Source organism: Pelodiscus sinensis, chromosome 19 (assembly GCF_049634645.1).
Source record: "Pelodiscus sinensis isolate JC-2024 chromosome 19, ASM4963464v1, whole genome shotgun sequence".
NCBI lineage: Eukaryota > Metazoa > Chordata > Testudines > Trionychidae > Pelodiscus > Pelodiscus sinensis.
The window spans coordinates 25,718,232-25,734,547 of record NC_134729.1 but is presented as its reverse complement, the minus strand read 5'-3'; the positions used below and the strand labels follow the sequence as shown (position 1 = coordinate 25,734,547).

The 16,316-nt window shown below is 51.1% G+C and overlaps 1 protein-coding gene across 1 annotated transcript in view; it reads left to right on the top strand.

The window, feature by feature from the left end:
• FBN3 (fibrillin 3) overlaps positions 1-16,316 on the top strand; it is a 169,618-nt gene that overhangs the window by 21,859 nt on the left and 131,443 nt on the right. Inside the window, exon 3 of the mRNA XM_075903143.1 lies at positions 12,168-12,250. Coding sequence (XP_075759258.1) covers positions 12,168-12,250 — 83 coding nt within the window. The remainder of the gene's footprint in view (positions 1-12,167; positions 12,251-16,316) is intronic.

Sequence of the window (16,316 nt, the reverse complement as noted above, 5' to 3'; positions counted from 1 at the left end):
GGATTTGGAACGGGTTGCATATGAGGAGAGGCTAAAGCGACTGGGACTTTTCAGTTTGGAAAAGAGGAGACTGAAGGGGGATATGATAGAGGTCTATAAAATGATGAGTGGTGTGGAGAGGGTGAATAAAGAAAAGTTCTTCATTAGTTCCCATAATATAAGGACTAGAGGACACCAAATGAAATTAATGGGTAGCAGGTTTAAAACTAATAAAAGAAAGGGTCTGTCTACACTACCACCCTAGTTCGAACTAGCGGGGTAATGTAGGCATACCGCACTTGCAAATGAAGCCCGGGATTTGAATTTCTCGGGCTTCATTTGCATAAGCCAGCCAGCGCCATTTTTAAATGCCGGCTTGTTCAAACCCCGTGCCGCGCGGCTACACGCGGCACGGGCTAGATAGTTCGAACTAGCAAGCCATTCCGTTCCACGAGGCGTACAGATAGTGCGGAATGGCTTGCTAGTTCGAACTATCTAGCCCGTGCCGCGTGTAGCCGCGCAGCACGGGGTTCAAACAAGCCAGCATTTAAAAATGGCGCTGGCTGGCTTATGCAAATGAAGCCCAGGAAATTCAAATCCCGGGCTTCATTTGCAAGTGCGGTATGCCTACATTACCACCCTAGTTCGAACTAGCGGGGTAGTGTAGACATACCCAAAGTTCTTCTTCACATAGCACATAGTCAACCTGTGGAACTCCTTGCCAGAGGAGGCTGGGAAGGCTAGGAAGGCTAGGACTATAACAGAGTTTAAAGAGAAGCTTGATAAATTCATGGAGATTAGGTCCATAAAAAGCTATTAGCCCGGGGTGTCCCTGGCCTCTGTTTGTCAGAGGCTGGAGAGGGATGGCAGGAGACAAATCACTTGATCATTGTCTTCAGTTCACCCTCTCTGGGGCACCTGGTGCTGGCCACTGTCAGCAGACAGGCTACTGGGCTGAGTGGACCTTTGGTCTGACCCAGTACGGCCGTTCTTATGTCCTAAGGGAGCTCAGTTTCTGTAGCAAGGCTGAGAAGCCCAGGGATAACTTGATTCTGGCATATTTCTGATAGCAGAGGGCTCTTCAATCTAGCAGACAAAGGCAGAACTGGTCTCACAGCTGGAAGTTGCAGCCTGAAAAATTCAATTGACAGGAAGGGCATGTTTGTAAGACTGATGGCAATTGGCCATTGAAACAGCTTTCCAAGAGGTGCGGGGGATTTTCCGTTGCCTGGCATCTCTACAGCAAGATTGGATTTCTGTCTCAGAAGTTTGTTCTCAGTCAAGTACAGTTTCTGTTGCCCTTCCCTACTAGGGCTCTAGTTCGTAGCATGGCAGCTCTAGCACCGGAGCTTGGATTTTTAGATGGTCATAGTTAATGACTGGCTGTGCAAGATCCCTTTCTCTCCTCGCTGCACGCTGCAATTTACAACAGCTGGACGGGTGAGCTGAGCTCTCCTGCTCAGGCTGGGCATAGCTTCATCTGCCATGCCTGTGCAACTGCAGCAGTCTGGCTTTCCTGCAAAATCAAGACTAAGATGTTCATACTTGGGTGCCTACGTGGAGGGACCAACCTGTATTCCAGGGGTGAGAAGCCTTCTTGGGCCGGGGCCGCAGAGCCACAGAATTCAGTCGGGAGCTGCACACATGGGAGAAACTAACAAGCAAAATTTCAGCCCTCACTGACGTGGCCCCGACTAAGAAGGAGAAAGACCCTCCCCACATTCCCCGCGCACACCAGAGCCTAGGAGGGCCCAGCTAGTGGATTTTGTGAGCCCCAGCCCCACAGGGGGGCAGTGGGAGGGCTGGAGCGCCAGCGCAGGCTCCCCAGTTCTAGGGGGTAGGGAAGCCCTGAGCGCCGGGGGCCGGATATAGGCAAGCAGAGGGCCTTAGATTTCCCATCCCTGCTGTATTCAGACAAGTGGTTTCATTTCCATCATGGTCATTAGTGGCAGCTAAAAGAGATTTGGTCCCTAGAGAGAGGTTTAAGGTGCCAAGTGTGAAACCATCGGCCAGGGGAGCTGGGGTGATTGTACCGAGGCAGGGGCAGCGGCTCAAAGTCTCCTCCCCCCACAAGGGGCGCACGGTACAGAGACACATGGCCTGAGCCGCCAGCTGCTTTGAGCTCAGGGGCTGAGGGTCATGGTGAGCTGCAGGCTGGCTCCAAAGGCTTGGCGGGCCGAATCCACGGGCCATATTGTGCCCACTCCTGGTCTAGACTGAACGAAGAGCTTCCAAGTTCAGTTGAAGAGTCATTGGAAAGAACAAAACATGGGACCCTGCCTGCCCCAGGTTAGAAGTCTGGAGCTCCCAGGTTGCCAGTAAATGTGCGTACGGTGCCTAGACGTGTCCTGGCCGGGTCATTGCTCCAGGGGATTCGACCGAATGACTTCTTGTTGCACAGCAGCAAGAAGCTCTACGATTTGCCATGGGTTTATCAGAGGGCATGTCCTGCATCTGAGCTGGCAGCAAACACACTCAACCTGGCTCTGTTAGCCTGTCGCCTCTTGCAGGATCCAGGGCCCAGAATGGACACCTCGTGGAACGAGGTATACTGGTAGTTCGAATTAGAAAGCCTAATCCGAACTACCTACTCCGTGCCGCGTGTAGCCACGGGCATGGAGTCCACACTAAGGGGGATTTAAAAATGGCGGCGCCCGGCAAGATGCAAATGAAGCTCGGGATATTTAAATCCCTGGCTTCATTTGCAACTTCGAATGCCTACATTAGCCTCCCTAGTTCGAAGTAGGGTGGCAGTGTGGACATACCCTAACAGACTAACTCGGCTACCCCCTGAAGCTTCTTATTTATTCTTGGATCTGGACTTTTAATACTCCGGTCATCTGAAGAAGTGGGCTGTGCCCACAGAAGCTCATGATCCCATCTCCATGTTTGTTAGTCTTTAAGGTGCTGCTAGACTATTTGTTGTTTTTTAAGTTTTTCCAGTTACAGACTAACTCGGCTACCCCCTGAAACTTCTAATGAACAGGCTTGATGCAGGAATTTTTGGGCGAGTTTTCTGGTCTGTGTGATCCAGGAGGTGATTAGGATTGTGAAGATCTAGGACTGGTCTCTTCTGGCCTTAAAAATCTATTAACCTGTGATCTTTTCATAATGCATATGAATCATGTACATGTATGCTGATGTATACAAATGACAGGAAGTTTATCCGCTTCTTGCTTTTGATGGGCCAGGGGCATGTCATCACAGCATCCTCTGCTCACTGTGGTGACTCTGGGCTGCGGTGCCAGGAGTTTGCCAGGTGAAATGAATAACTGTATGACATAGGGCTCCGGTCACGGCTGCCCCACACACTGTGACATTCCAGCCGGCACTAGGGTGACAGGCTAGTGGGAAAAGGAGGGAAATGTTTGTTCACTGGAATGTGAGAAGATCTTGCTAGTGGAAATGAAGCCCAGGGGAACATCAGCAGGTTTGCAGTGTCAAAAAGGACACCTCTGCAGTGCTTCTGAGCTAGATGTTACCTTTGATGTATCCTCAAGGCATCATTGCCCCCCCTCCCCCCCCCCCCCGCACACACACAACTGCTCTCAAAGAATCCTAGAGCTGGAAGAGACCTCAGGAGGTCATCAAGTCCAGCCCCCTGCCCAAAGCAGGACCAACCCCAACTAAATCAACCCGGCCAGGGCTCTGTCAAGCCAGGACTTAACAACCTTTAGGGATGGAGATTCCACCCCTCCCTAGGGACCCCAGCCCAGTGCTTCACCACCCTCCTAGTGGAATAGTTTTTCCTAATATCCAACCTAGCCCTCCCCCACTGCAACTTGAGCCCATTGCTCCTCGTTCTGCCATCTGCCCCCACTGTGAACAGCCTCTCTCCAGCCTCTCTGGAACCTCCCTTCAGGGAGCTGCAGGCTGCTCTCAAATCCCCCCTCCCTCTTCTCTTCTGCAGACTGAACAAACCCAAATCCCTCAGTCTCTCCTCACAGGTCATGTACTCCAGCCCCCTAATCATTTTGGTCGCTGTCCCCTGGATCCTGTCCAATGCATCCACATCCTTTCTGTCGTGGGGGGCCCAGAACTGGACACAATACTCCAGATGTGGCCTCACTAGAGTCAAATAAAGGGGAATAATCACTTCTCTGGATCTGCTGGCAATGCTCCTCCTAATGCAGCCCAGTATGCCATTAGCCATCTGGGCTACAAGGGCACCCTGCTGACTCATCTCCAGCTTTCTCATCCACTGGAATCCCCAGGTCCTTTTCTGCAGAACTGCTACTTAGCCAGTTGGTCCCCAGCCTGTAACAATGCCTGGGATTCTTCCGTCTCAGGTGCAGGACTCTGCCTTTGTCCTTGTTGAACCTCATCAGATTTCTTTTGGTCCAATCCTCTAATCTGTCCAGGTCACTCTGGATCCTATCTCTGCTCTCAAGCATATCTACCTCTCCCCCTAGCTTAGTGTCATCTGCAAACTTGCTGAGGGTGCAATCCATCCCCTCACCCAGGTCATTAATAAAGACGTTGAACAAAACTGGTCCTAGAACAGATCCTTGGGGCACTCTGCTAGAAACCGACCGCTAGCCTGACATCGAGCTGTTGATCACTATCAATTGGGCCTGACAGTCTAGCCAGCTTTCTATCCATCTTAGGGTACGTCTAAACTACATGCCTCTGTCGGCAGAGGCATGTAGATTTGTTTGTTCAGCAAAGGTAAATGAAGCCGCGATTTAAATGATCGCAGCTTCATTTACATTTACATGGCTGCCGCGCTGAGCCGACAAACAGCTGATCAGCTGTTTGTCAGCTCGCCGCTAGTCTGGACATTCCCCCTGTCGACATCAAAGCCCTTTGTCGGCAGCCCCGGTAAACCTCATTCCACGAGGAATAACGGGGCTGCCGACAAAGGGCTTTGATGTCGACAGGGGGAACGTCCAGACTAGCGGCGAGCCGACAAACAGCTGATCAGCTGTTTGTCGGCTCAGCGGGGCAGCCATGTAAATGTAAATGAAGCCCGATCATTTAAATCACGGCTTCATTTGCCTTTGCTGATCTGTCTAATCTACATGCCTCTGCCAACAGAGGCATGTAGTCTAGATACAGCCTTACAGTCCATTTATCCAATCCATACTTCCTTAACTTGCTGGCAAGAATACTGTGGGAGACCGTATCAAAAGCTTTGCTAAAGGTTATATCACATCCACTGACTTTCCCAAATCCACAGAGCCAGTTACCTCATCATAGAAGCTAATCAGGTTGGTCAGGCATGACCTACCCTTTGTGAATCCATATTGACTATCCACTTTCCCCTCTTCCAAGTGCTTCAAAATGGATTCCTTGAGGATCCCCTCCATGATTTTTCCGGGGACTGAGGTAAGGCTGACTGGTCTGTAGTTCCCTGGATTGTCCTTTCCTTTTTTAAAGATGGGTACTACATTTGCCTTTTTCCAGTCATCCGGGATCTCTCCCGATTTCCATGAGTTTTCAAAGAGAATGGCCAAAGGCTCTGCAATGACATTTACCAACTCCCTCAGTACCCTCGGATGCATTAAATCCGGGCCCATGGATTTGTGTATGTTTAGCTTTTCTAAATAGTTCCTAACTTGTTCTTTCCCCATCAAGGGCTGTGCACTTCTTTTCCCTACTGTGTTGCCTAGTGCATTTGTCTGGGAGCTGACCTTGTCCATGAAGACAAAGGCAAAGAAAGCCTTGAGTTCTTCAGCTTTTCCCACATCCTCTGTCATTAGGGGTATGTCTACACTACATGGCTCCGTCGACGGAGCCATGTAGATTTGTTTATTGGGCAAAGGGAAATGAAGCGGCGATTTAAATAATCGCAGCTTCATTTAAATTTACATGGCTGCCGCGCTGAGCCGACAAACAGCTGATCAGCTGTTTGCCGGCTCAGCGCGCTAGTCTGGACGCTCACCTGCTGACATCAAAGCCCTTTGTCGGCAGCCCCGGTAAGCCTCATCCCATGAGGAATAACGGGGCTGCCGACAAAGGGCTTTGATGTCGGCAGGGGAGCGTCCAGACTAGTGTGCTGAGCCGACAAACAGCTGATCAGCTGTTTGTCGGCTCAGTGCGGCAGCCATGTAAATGTAAATGAAGCTGCGATTATTTAAATCGCCGCTTCGTTTCCCTTTGCCTACAACCCTCATCTACATGGCTCCGTCGATGGAGCCATGTAGTCTAGACACACTGTCGCAGTTCCCCTCTCCCCCGGCTCGACCGAATCGCCAATCACACCACAAAACAAAGCAAAGCCGGGGAGGCCTTGGGTTTAAAGTGCCAGCCGCCGCCAGCCGGGTGGGGTCCGGGCCCTCCCTCGCTCCCAAACCCCGGCCCAGGGCCCTAACACTGGGAGCTGTAACTCCCAGTGGAAGCAGGTGGGGCTTGCCCCTAAACTCGCCTGCTCACGGGCTCCGTGACCCTCCCTGGGCCTCTCAACCCCGCCGGCGGCGGACTCAGTCCTTCCTGCTCCACCCCGGGGTGAACCGCTCGAGCCCTCCGCCCTCCGGTTCTTCTCCCCACCCAATACCTACCCCTACATTCCTCCCCTGTTTCCCTTCCCCCCCTTGCTGGTGCCTCCGGCCTCTTTTATGCTCCCCTTGGGCGGTTCCCCCGCCTTCCGGGTTCCCGGCGGCCATTTTGTTCGTCGCGCCGGTGATGTCAGCCGACGTCATCACTGGGCGCTGCGACACGCCATCTTCCCCGCCCTCGGACCGGCCGGCCGTAGTCTTCCCCGGCCCCTGCCTGCCTCTAGTCCAGACCGGGGGGGGGGGGGGGGGTTCTCCGGGGCTGCCGCAGCAGACCCAGTGATTCTCATAGCCCCGGGCAGTCCTTCCGCCCGTGGCTGGTGACGGGGTTACTCCACCCCATCACACACACCCTAGGTTACCTCCCTCTTCCAGTAAGGGCCCCACACCCTCTCTGATCACCCTCTTATTACTAACATGCCTGTAGAAACCTTTCTTGTTATCCTTCACATCCCTTGCCAGCTGCAATTCCAATTGCGCTTTCGCCTTCCTGATAACTCCCCTGCATTCTCAAGCAACATATTTATACTCCTCCCTCGTCATCTGTCCAAGTTTCCACTTCTTGTCAGCTTCCTTTTTGTGTTTAAGCTCACCAAGGATGTCCGCGGAAAGCCAATCTGGTCGCCTGCCATATTTGTTTTTCTTGCTGCACATTGGGATGGTTTCTTCCTGTACCTTTAATAAGGCTTTGGAAGACTCTCGGTCACATCCTGAATATGAGCTCCCGGTAAGCAGCACACGTCTCAAGATTGCAGGTCTGGTGGGCAGATGGATGACTCAGTCCCTCTTAGGAGGGAGTCCCCGACCACGACCACCCATCTTCTTCTTTTGGGGGTTGTGCTTGTGGAACCCCCATCTCCAGGACTGCGCATCCCATGCCTTCCAGTAGATGGTGTTCCCTTCGGATTTCTTCCCTGGGAGGTCCCTGACACAGCATTCTCCACCACAGTGCCTGTGGAGAGAGCCTGAAAGCGGTTACTTACCTCTACAGGAATGGGGGATACCTGAGTTGGCCTTTTTCTCCTTCTAGAGGTTACATGCTGCCAGTTTTCTTCCTTGTCCTGTACTGCCCTCACTGACTCTTCAGCCTGCCATGCCTGCAGGATTAAACGCTGCCTTCTATTGAAGAAGTCTTCGTCCTCTCTGATGGAATGTAGGGTCGATACTTGGGCCTCAAGTCCTCTAATTTTTTCTTCCAAAATGGCGACCAGCTTGCACTTAGTGCGGATGAAATCCCTTGTTTCTTCTGGGAGGAAGACAAACATGGCACATGCTGTGCAGGTATCAACAGCAGAGCTATCACCATCCATCCCTGCTTTCCTTCAGCGAGATTCCTTAGTTATTAAATGCCTCCTTGAAGGGCAGGAGTGTAGCGAAAAGATGCTAAAGAATGGCCAGTGTATCTTGCCCCCTTCCCAACCCCCTCGCCAGACTCCCTGTTAGCAACCCCTGGTCGCAAGCTCCCTAGTCACTGACTCACTCCTTTATAAAGCCCTGCACTGCCTGATAGCCCCTCCCCCTGATTAAGGCTCAACCAATGAGCAGAGGCTTCTAGATTTCAATCCCCGATTAGAAGCTCACAGCTTCCACCTGCCAGCCACAGCACACACACGGGGGGGGGGGGGGGGAGAGAACCAAACAAAACCAAGCAGCCAGGCGCAGGCTCAGCACACAGCAAGAAAACCCCAAATACAAACACACACTACAGACAGACCACTTCCCTCAAGGGTCCTGTATTAGCTTCCTCCTTTACCTGGAGAACTCCTTCTCCAAACTCCGTTAGCAACCCCTGTTCGCAAGCTCTCATGAAGAGGCACATTGTATGTTGTGATAAAAGCAAAGGGCGAGAACTTTCCCCTTGTGGGGTGAAGGAAATGCCAAAACGAGGGTTATTCGTGCAGCCTGTCTTCATTCCGCTTGTGTGTGGGCGATCTGGTAATCTTGAATTACAGCCTGACATCTGCCCTGGGTAACCTCATGGAGCAACCAATGCAGAACTCAGCTAATAAAGAATTAAGAAGGGCAACAGAATGAAATGCCGATCGACGAGGGTTCCTAGGAAATAGAGCCTGTCCAACTAACGCTGGGTCTGCTTTGAACAGATTACAAGTTTGCTTGATCACATGTTACTACAGTTTGCTTGGGCTCTTGTAAAGCGTGTGATTTTTTTACCACATGACATGTTGATTAGGAAACTAGGGTAATGCACATTCCACATGGCACCCATGAAATAGATCTAGTACGGGCTAACTGAAGGCTCTCAGATTGTAACTAAATGGGAAAACAACACAGCACCTTTGGGTGTCTAGGGGGCCCCTCAGGGATCCATGCTTGGCCCTACACTAACGTTTTTACTAGGGAGGGGAACGTAAATCCCCAGGGATGAAGTTTGCAGACAGCACAAAGATTGTGGGAGTGGCACATGCTGAATGGGACCCAACGCGACATGGGTGCCTGGTGTGTAAGCAAACAGTCCATGCTTTAATGCAGCCAATTGGAAAGTTGTCCATGTAGGGAAGGGGAACACGAGCCATGCTCTCAGAACGCAGGCTCTGTCCAGGGGAGGCTTTGATAGGACTTGAGGGTCATGGAGGATGAGCAGCTGAACATGAGCGCCCAGTGAAACATAGTGGCCCAAAGCGCCAGGGCGGCCCTGGGAGGTGTAAACGGGAGATGGCAACGCTGCCTTTAGCGCTAGTGCAAGCCCTGCTGCAGTACTGGGCCCTGTTCTGGTTTCCATGAGTCAAGAAGGACGGTGATAAATTGGAGAGGGTTCCGAGAGCCAGCAGGACGGTGAAAGGTCTCAACACCGTTCCTGAGAGCGACCGGCTTGAGGAGCTGATTCCATGTCGTTTAATCGGGTGATCAGCGTCTAGACTCCTCATTCTAGCAGACAAAGGTGTAACGAGGACTAATGGCTGAGAGCCGGCACTGCACAAATTCAGGCTTGAAACGAAGTGTGCATGCTTGGTACTGAGGGTAAGTAACCCAGGGCGGCGGCGATGGATGCTCCATCTGTGGCAACTTTTCAGCCAAGTTTGGCTGTAAGATCTGCCCTCATTCCACCAGGGACTCATTCAGGGAAGTGCTCAGGCCACGTGATCACATGCTCCCTGATGAGTCAGGAATCCGGGAATGACTCTCAGGCTGTTCCTCCGCAGAGAGCCATACGGAGATGTTGTAACATCCTAGAAATGCGCTTGTCTTCTGGGCCATGTTTCCCGTTCTTCGCTTGCCCCGTGCTCCACCGCGGTTGACTGAGGGTGGATCCTGTGGAAGCATCCTTGGTGCGACCCACGTTCAAGGTCTGCTGTTGAGAATGACCTTACCTGGGCATGGGGGGAGGGGGGAGTTTCCTGCATCCCTTCCCTCGTGGCGGATGCTCCCAGGCCGCGCATCTCAGCAGCTGTTGCTCAGAAGAATGCTTGGTAGGCTTGTGTAGGCGGCACATTCTCCGCATCTCTCACGTGAGTGCCTGGGGTGGTTTGATGTCTCCTGTTTTCTGTCCGCAGTTTGCTTGGTGTGAGAAGTGGCTTGTCTAGCTAGGAATGAGTGAAGTGCGGCAATGACACAGAAATGATTCAGGCTTTGGAACAGCTGCCCTGAGGGAAGATTAACAAGACTGGGACTTTTCAGTCTGGGAAACAGATGACGGCGGTGGGGGGGGATGTGACAGAAGTCTATAAAATGATGACTGATGTGAAAAGGTGACTAAAGAAAAGTTACTTACTCCTTTCCAGAACTCAAGAACTAGGGCTCAGGAAATGAAATGAATAGGTAGCAGATTTAAAACAAACAAAAGGAAGTATTTTTTCACACAATGCAGTGTCAACCTGTGGAACTCCTTGCCAGAGGACATTGTGAAGGCCAAGAATATAACAGGGTGTGAGTCAACAAGAATTCTCAGGGAGTCATGCTGGCGCAAGTGGGATCAGCTCTGACCCTGTGACCAACGCTGCTGAGTTATGAACATAAAGACCCACTGTGCTGGAGAGAGCAGGGAGATTTTCAGTGCGGCATTCTTTGTCAGACAATGCTGGCTAATTGAAACCAAAACTTTTCCTGGGCCTGTAACGGTTTCCATAAAACGTCCATGGAGACAGTTTCTCAGATCCAAGAGATGAAATTTCTGGTCAAAACCAGGGAGTGAGTAACCACCACCCCAGAATAGCCAAGAGCCAGGGCTTAAGAGACTCCTTAGGAGTGAGGAAAACCCAAGTGTGAGACCCTTCTCTGCTTGAATCCAAAGAGGGACTAGAGCCCGTGTCTCCACATCCCGGGCAGGTGACCTCGTTATCTGGTTCTTCCTATGGGGAGGGTCTCTCTTGCCCTTGAGGTTTCCATTAAAAGTTTTGAAAAGTCTCATTTTCCTTCTGATGCAGAACAAATGTCAAAACCTCAGAATTGTTTGGAAAATGAAATTTTTGTTTTCTGGCCAGCTCTGGTGCTGAGCCCACGGCGCTGCCTCTCGTGTGTGGCACAGGGAATGTGTCTCGGGGGCAGCTCGGTGTCCAGTCTCTCCCAGGTGTTTATGCAGCCCCCATCAGTGGCTCAGTCGCACTTTGTTTCCCTAGCCAGTAACCCCAACCAGGCAGGCAGTGCGGTCTCCCCGTTTTCCAGAGACAGCGTGGGGCACAGGGCGACAAGGTGAACTGCCAAGATAGCGCTCGCAGGGAATTCTGGATCCCTTGCTGATCCTGTCTCTAGCGCTCTGGCGACAGCAGAAAGCCAGGAGGGAGACACAGATCAGTCCCATGTTTGAGAATCTGGAAATAGGCCGTTGCTGAGGCAGCTTGCCAGAGAGCCACCAAGTGCCAGTGACTACGGCCATTTTGTGCCCAGGCGGCTTTGTGCCAGGTGCAAGCGGGAGACAACAACTCATGTCACACAAGCCACTGAGACGCCTTTGGGCAGCAGCATCTTCCCTTCACCCGGCTGCATCTGAGACCAGAGACTGAGGGTATGTCTACACTGCATCCCGAGTTCGAACTAGGGATGCAAATGGAGACAATCGAAGTAGTTAATGAAGCGGGGATTTAAATATCCCGCGCTCCATTAACATGATCTCGCCGGCGCGCTAGTTCGAATCACAGCTGATTCGAACCAGGAAGTGCGCGCCGGGACGCGTTAGTTCGGACTAAAGCCCTTAGTCCGAACTAATGTTACCAGAACGGGGCCCAGTACTGCAGCCGGCCACCAAAAGGTGAAAGGGGCAGGCTAGAGGGCAGCCCCCTGGTCTGGGACTGCCCCAGTCCCATGCCTCTCCCCTCCCCTCCACATTTAGGTGCCTGGCATAAGCTCTCTCCCCCAAGCCTCCCCCCCCTCATTTAGGGAAGGGTGGAGTGGGCTGAAGTCCTGGCTGTTCTCCTTTGTTAGGGAGCCAGGGGAAAGTGCAGAGTTTGCTGCATTCCCCACTCTGCCTGGATGAACCTGGACCTGCCCCGGTTGGAGGACATGCCCCCCTCCTCCGGCTGTGCCTGCTGAAGCTGCAGTGGCCATGGAGAGGCGCATCTCACCAGGCCCCAAGCTGCAGCAGTGAGACAGGGCGGGGTTGTCCTCTCTCCCCAGGGCAGACTGCACCCTGAACCCTCCTCCCCTGCCCCTCCCCAGAACAATGATTCAAATGAAGCCTGGACATTTGCATTTTATTTTACAAAAACCAAAAATGAATCAAGTTTGTTTTCTGAATTACAGACCTAACGTTTGTGGCTCGAGGTTCCACTCTTACTGCTGCCCTGGATGGAAAACGCTGCCAGGAGGAAATCAGTGCATTGTTCGTGAGTATCCGCTTCCCTTTTAATGACCTCCCAGGGCATCTCCGGGGAGCTAGCTACCTTGCAGTGATGAAGGACACAATCCACCCTTGCTGTAGAGGAAATGAACATTCCTAATCTGCTTTCAGTGGGCAGGAGCACTGAGAGCGGGAACGGGTGATCTCCACAGGCTGGCGGGAGATGAGTGGATCTAACCTGCACCATTTCCTAGAACTTGGACATGGCTCTTAGGACCCTGCGGCATTGTCTGTGGCCTTTAAATTTTAGGCCCCTGCTATAGCACATTAGTCCCCAAAGGACCATTGATAGTGACTCCAATTTAAAACTGCTTGCTTGGAGGAAGACGTTTTTATAAGAGACATTTAACTAGGTGCCTGGATCTAAAGACACATCTGACTACAAATTGTCTGATCACAAATTTCCATCTTCCTTTGAATCATCTGGTGCTAGTCACTGTCAGTCAGGGGCTGGACTAGATAAAGTAGTTGATGTGGTACAGGAACCTGTGTTCCTACGAGACTATCAAGAAGCCCTCGGGAAAGACCCTTGCTAAAAACTAATAAGAAGACTAATCAGAGCTTGTTGAAAATATTTTTTCTGGTAAAAAAAAATTAAAACAAGACTTTTTTTCAACATTTTTTATTTTTTAGAAGTTACTAAGTGGCATAATTACAGTCCAGGTCCAATCTTTCTCATCCGGCACTCTCTGGTCAACAATAGCCATGGTCCGGCATGATTGTGGTGAGCTGGATGTGTGCTTACAGGTGCGGTCAGGTTTCCCATGGCCCCACAGAGTTTGTTTGCAGCCATCAGTGCTTGGCTCCCTGTGTTCTGCGCTGTTATTTAGCTCTAATTTACCTGTAAATGTCTCCTAAAAGCCCATCAAGCAAAGGCAGTGTTGGCAACGCTGCTAGACAACATTGTCCTCCCGGGGTCTGGCAAGTTCTCTGGTTCAGCACCGGTCAGGTCCTGAGGGTGCTGGTGTAGAGCGGTTCAACCTGGACTCCCTGTTTCTTTTGCCCCACCCTGCTATTTTGAATGATTTGGGGTTTTACAACACCAAATTGAAACACACATTTCAATTTAAACACGATGGATACTTGTCTTCCCTTCATTGCCACCAGAAACAAACATTGTATCAACAGAACCCCAGTTTCCATCAGTTCTAGTAATTAATCCTGGATCGTAGATCACAAACCAGCTAAAGACAGAGAACAAAGATTAGGAATTAATGGTCAATGTTCTTCATGGCAGAAATATCACAAAAGTGTCTGCAGTAGGGTTGTATTGTCTGAGGGTAGGAGGTGCCAAAAGGCATAAGGATAAGGTGGCAAAATGGGCTGACAGCTTGCAGTCTTTAGACTAGTGACAGGAAGACAGAAATTCCACAAGGTTCCAGGTGCTGGGTGTAGCCAGCGATTCAGTAAGAAACAGTCTTCTCCCTGTGAACACTGAATTGATATCGACTAAGGAAGCAGAATAACTCTTAGGCCACATCTTCACGCTGCAGAGATCGACTCTGCCGCGACTGATCTTTCGGAGTTCGATTTAGTGAGTCTAATTAAGCCTTGCTAAATCAAACTCAGAGGGTGCCCCCACCGGTGACCAGAACACCTGCTCTAGCCAGGAGTAAGGGAAGCCGATGGGAGTGTTTGCCCCTGTTGGCCTTCTGCTGTGGGGCAGCTGCCAAGCTCGGGTTAAGGTAAGCTGCCTCCAGCTACATGTTCTGTGTAGGTGGAGTTGTGTACCTTAAGCCAAGCTGCCGGGGCTAGTGTAGATCTGACCTCAGTGTCCCATGGGGCAGTGAGACTGGAAGAGCCATACCAGAATAACTCTCCTTCGGTGTGTGTGTTTGATACACCCTACATTGACATGAGTACACGTTGTTTTCCCCCCCTGCTCTGGGGATGAGTCAGGGTTGTGGAATGAAGGAGGCTGTGGCCAGGAGAACTCGATTTCATTTGTTGCCCAAGTCGGAAGTCATGCAGTAAAAGCGGCAGGGGGCGCAGGAAGAAAAGGCTGCTCTCACAGCTAAGGAAGTCAAATGCTGCCCTAGAGAACTGTATTCTAGCCCCTCCTCTGCCACAGAGCTCCTGATTGGCGTAGGGAAAGTCACTTCAACCAGCATTTCTGTGTGCTGCATAACCGTGTGCTCCTCATTTTCTGGGTGCCATGGGATCAGAGCTGGATTCAGACGTGTCGAGGCTCTAAACTGTCAAGTTGAAGAGGCCCCGTGGCATTACCCAAAATGTGTGTTGTTCTGACAGAAAGCACAATGAACATAGAAAGAATCCAGTTTTATATTTGCATGTGGGCTGGTACGTAGGTGAGGATGCAGCTAAACACTAGGCATAGTCTTGTATGCAGAGGTCCCTTATGCTCGGAGGCCCTATGCTGTAGCTTACTGAGCTTGAGTATCAGCCTGGCATTGCACAGGATCTGATTTGCAGTAGGGATGTGAAAGAGTGTTGATTAGTCGACTACCTGATAAGCCTGGGCTTACTGGGTACTCGCATCTCCCCCCCATGCTGCCTGCGCGCACAGCTCTTACTAGCACAGGGGGGTCAGGAGCTCGTGCTGGGGGGAGCTGTCTTAAAAGCTGGTTCCCCCAGCACCGTCTCTGCGGTGCCACTTGCTACTTGCCCCTCCCCCCTGCACTGCTGCCTGCGCGCCCGGCTCTTACTACTTTAAATAGCAAAGCCACAGCTGGGGTAGCACCTTCTGAGCGCCTTCCCGTATCGCCTAAGTGTGTCGTCCAGTGTTTCTCAATTGGGGTACTCGAGAGACGGCTGGGGGACATCAACACAACTGAAATTTGGAGAAAACTGAATTTGTGTTTTAAGTTTTACCGTGCTTTTGTTGATTTTTACACCCAAAAATTTCATCGCCCACCCGGCCACGATTAAATTGTTAAAACAAATGTGTTGAAATGGTAGAAAAAAAATGTGTGTGTCTGAAAACTGTTGGTACTGGGGGTATATATTTTATTTATTTTTAAAAGGGGTGCTTTATAAAAAAAGGTTGAGAAACACTGGTGTAGTTGATATAGATTGTATGTTTGCCCAGTTACCTGCCTCTTAACATCCTTAATTTGCGGAAGCGCTTTTGACTTTAATCCCTCTGCACCTCAGTTCCCCATCTGTGAAATGGCCACGTTCCCTTCCCCTCACAGGAGTGTTGTGAAAATAAATCCATGTGTCATGATAAGCACCATAGCAAAGCCCGCGAATTATTCCCTGTTCACAGTAGGGTTTGGATGGGGGCAGCAAATAAGGTGGAGGCTACATATTTACCAATGGAAATCTGACAAAACATTGCCTAGCTGTTCAGAAAGTGAACACTGAGCCAGGCAGCAGTCCCGTAGGAAACAGGCGGAACAGTCGCCTTTAATGTTGTTCTCCTGAATGCTACTCACCAAAGACATAAAGCGGAAACAGAGGCTCAGTCAAGGGTTAAAATGGAAGACGGAGACGTCTCACCCGAGGGCTGGATGCAGGTGGGCTTAAGGCAAACCAGAGAACCCGCAGTTCTCAGCACAGGAAACCCTGCTGGGTCCTTTGCTTTGGAAAAAAACTGCTGCTGATCCCAGTCGATTCCAAGCGGGGGCTGGGGAGCTCCCAGCCAAATAGCGGTTTCCTGGCATGTGAGGTTAGTGACACTGAGCACGGCCTCCTGACTCCCTCCGGGTTGGACCACATGCCCTCTGGGTTCCTGACCCGTGGGAACTACATTTTGTCATTGTGTTTTATAACACATACAGAGATGAGAGCTTCTCGCTGGGCTCTGATCAGTCTCTGCTGATGCAGGTGAAACAACACTGCCGGGTCGTTGGCTTCCCTGGTCTGAGGCCTAGCAGCCCTTTCACAGGGGGCCAGGTGTGGAAAACAGCACACCACATGGACAGAGCTCCAGTTGACACTGGCCAGGTCCCCGACATCGTCTCATCATATTGTGGTGGGAAAAGTCTTGCCATTCCACTTGCTTCATTGGAAGATGCTAAATGGGAGCCAATTTAGGCATTTTTAAATTGGCAGGTTCTGGTACCTCCCTTCCAAGAGTTTTAAAAGAG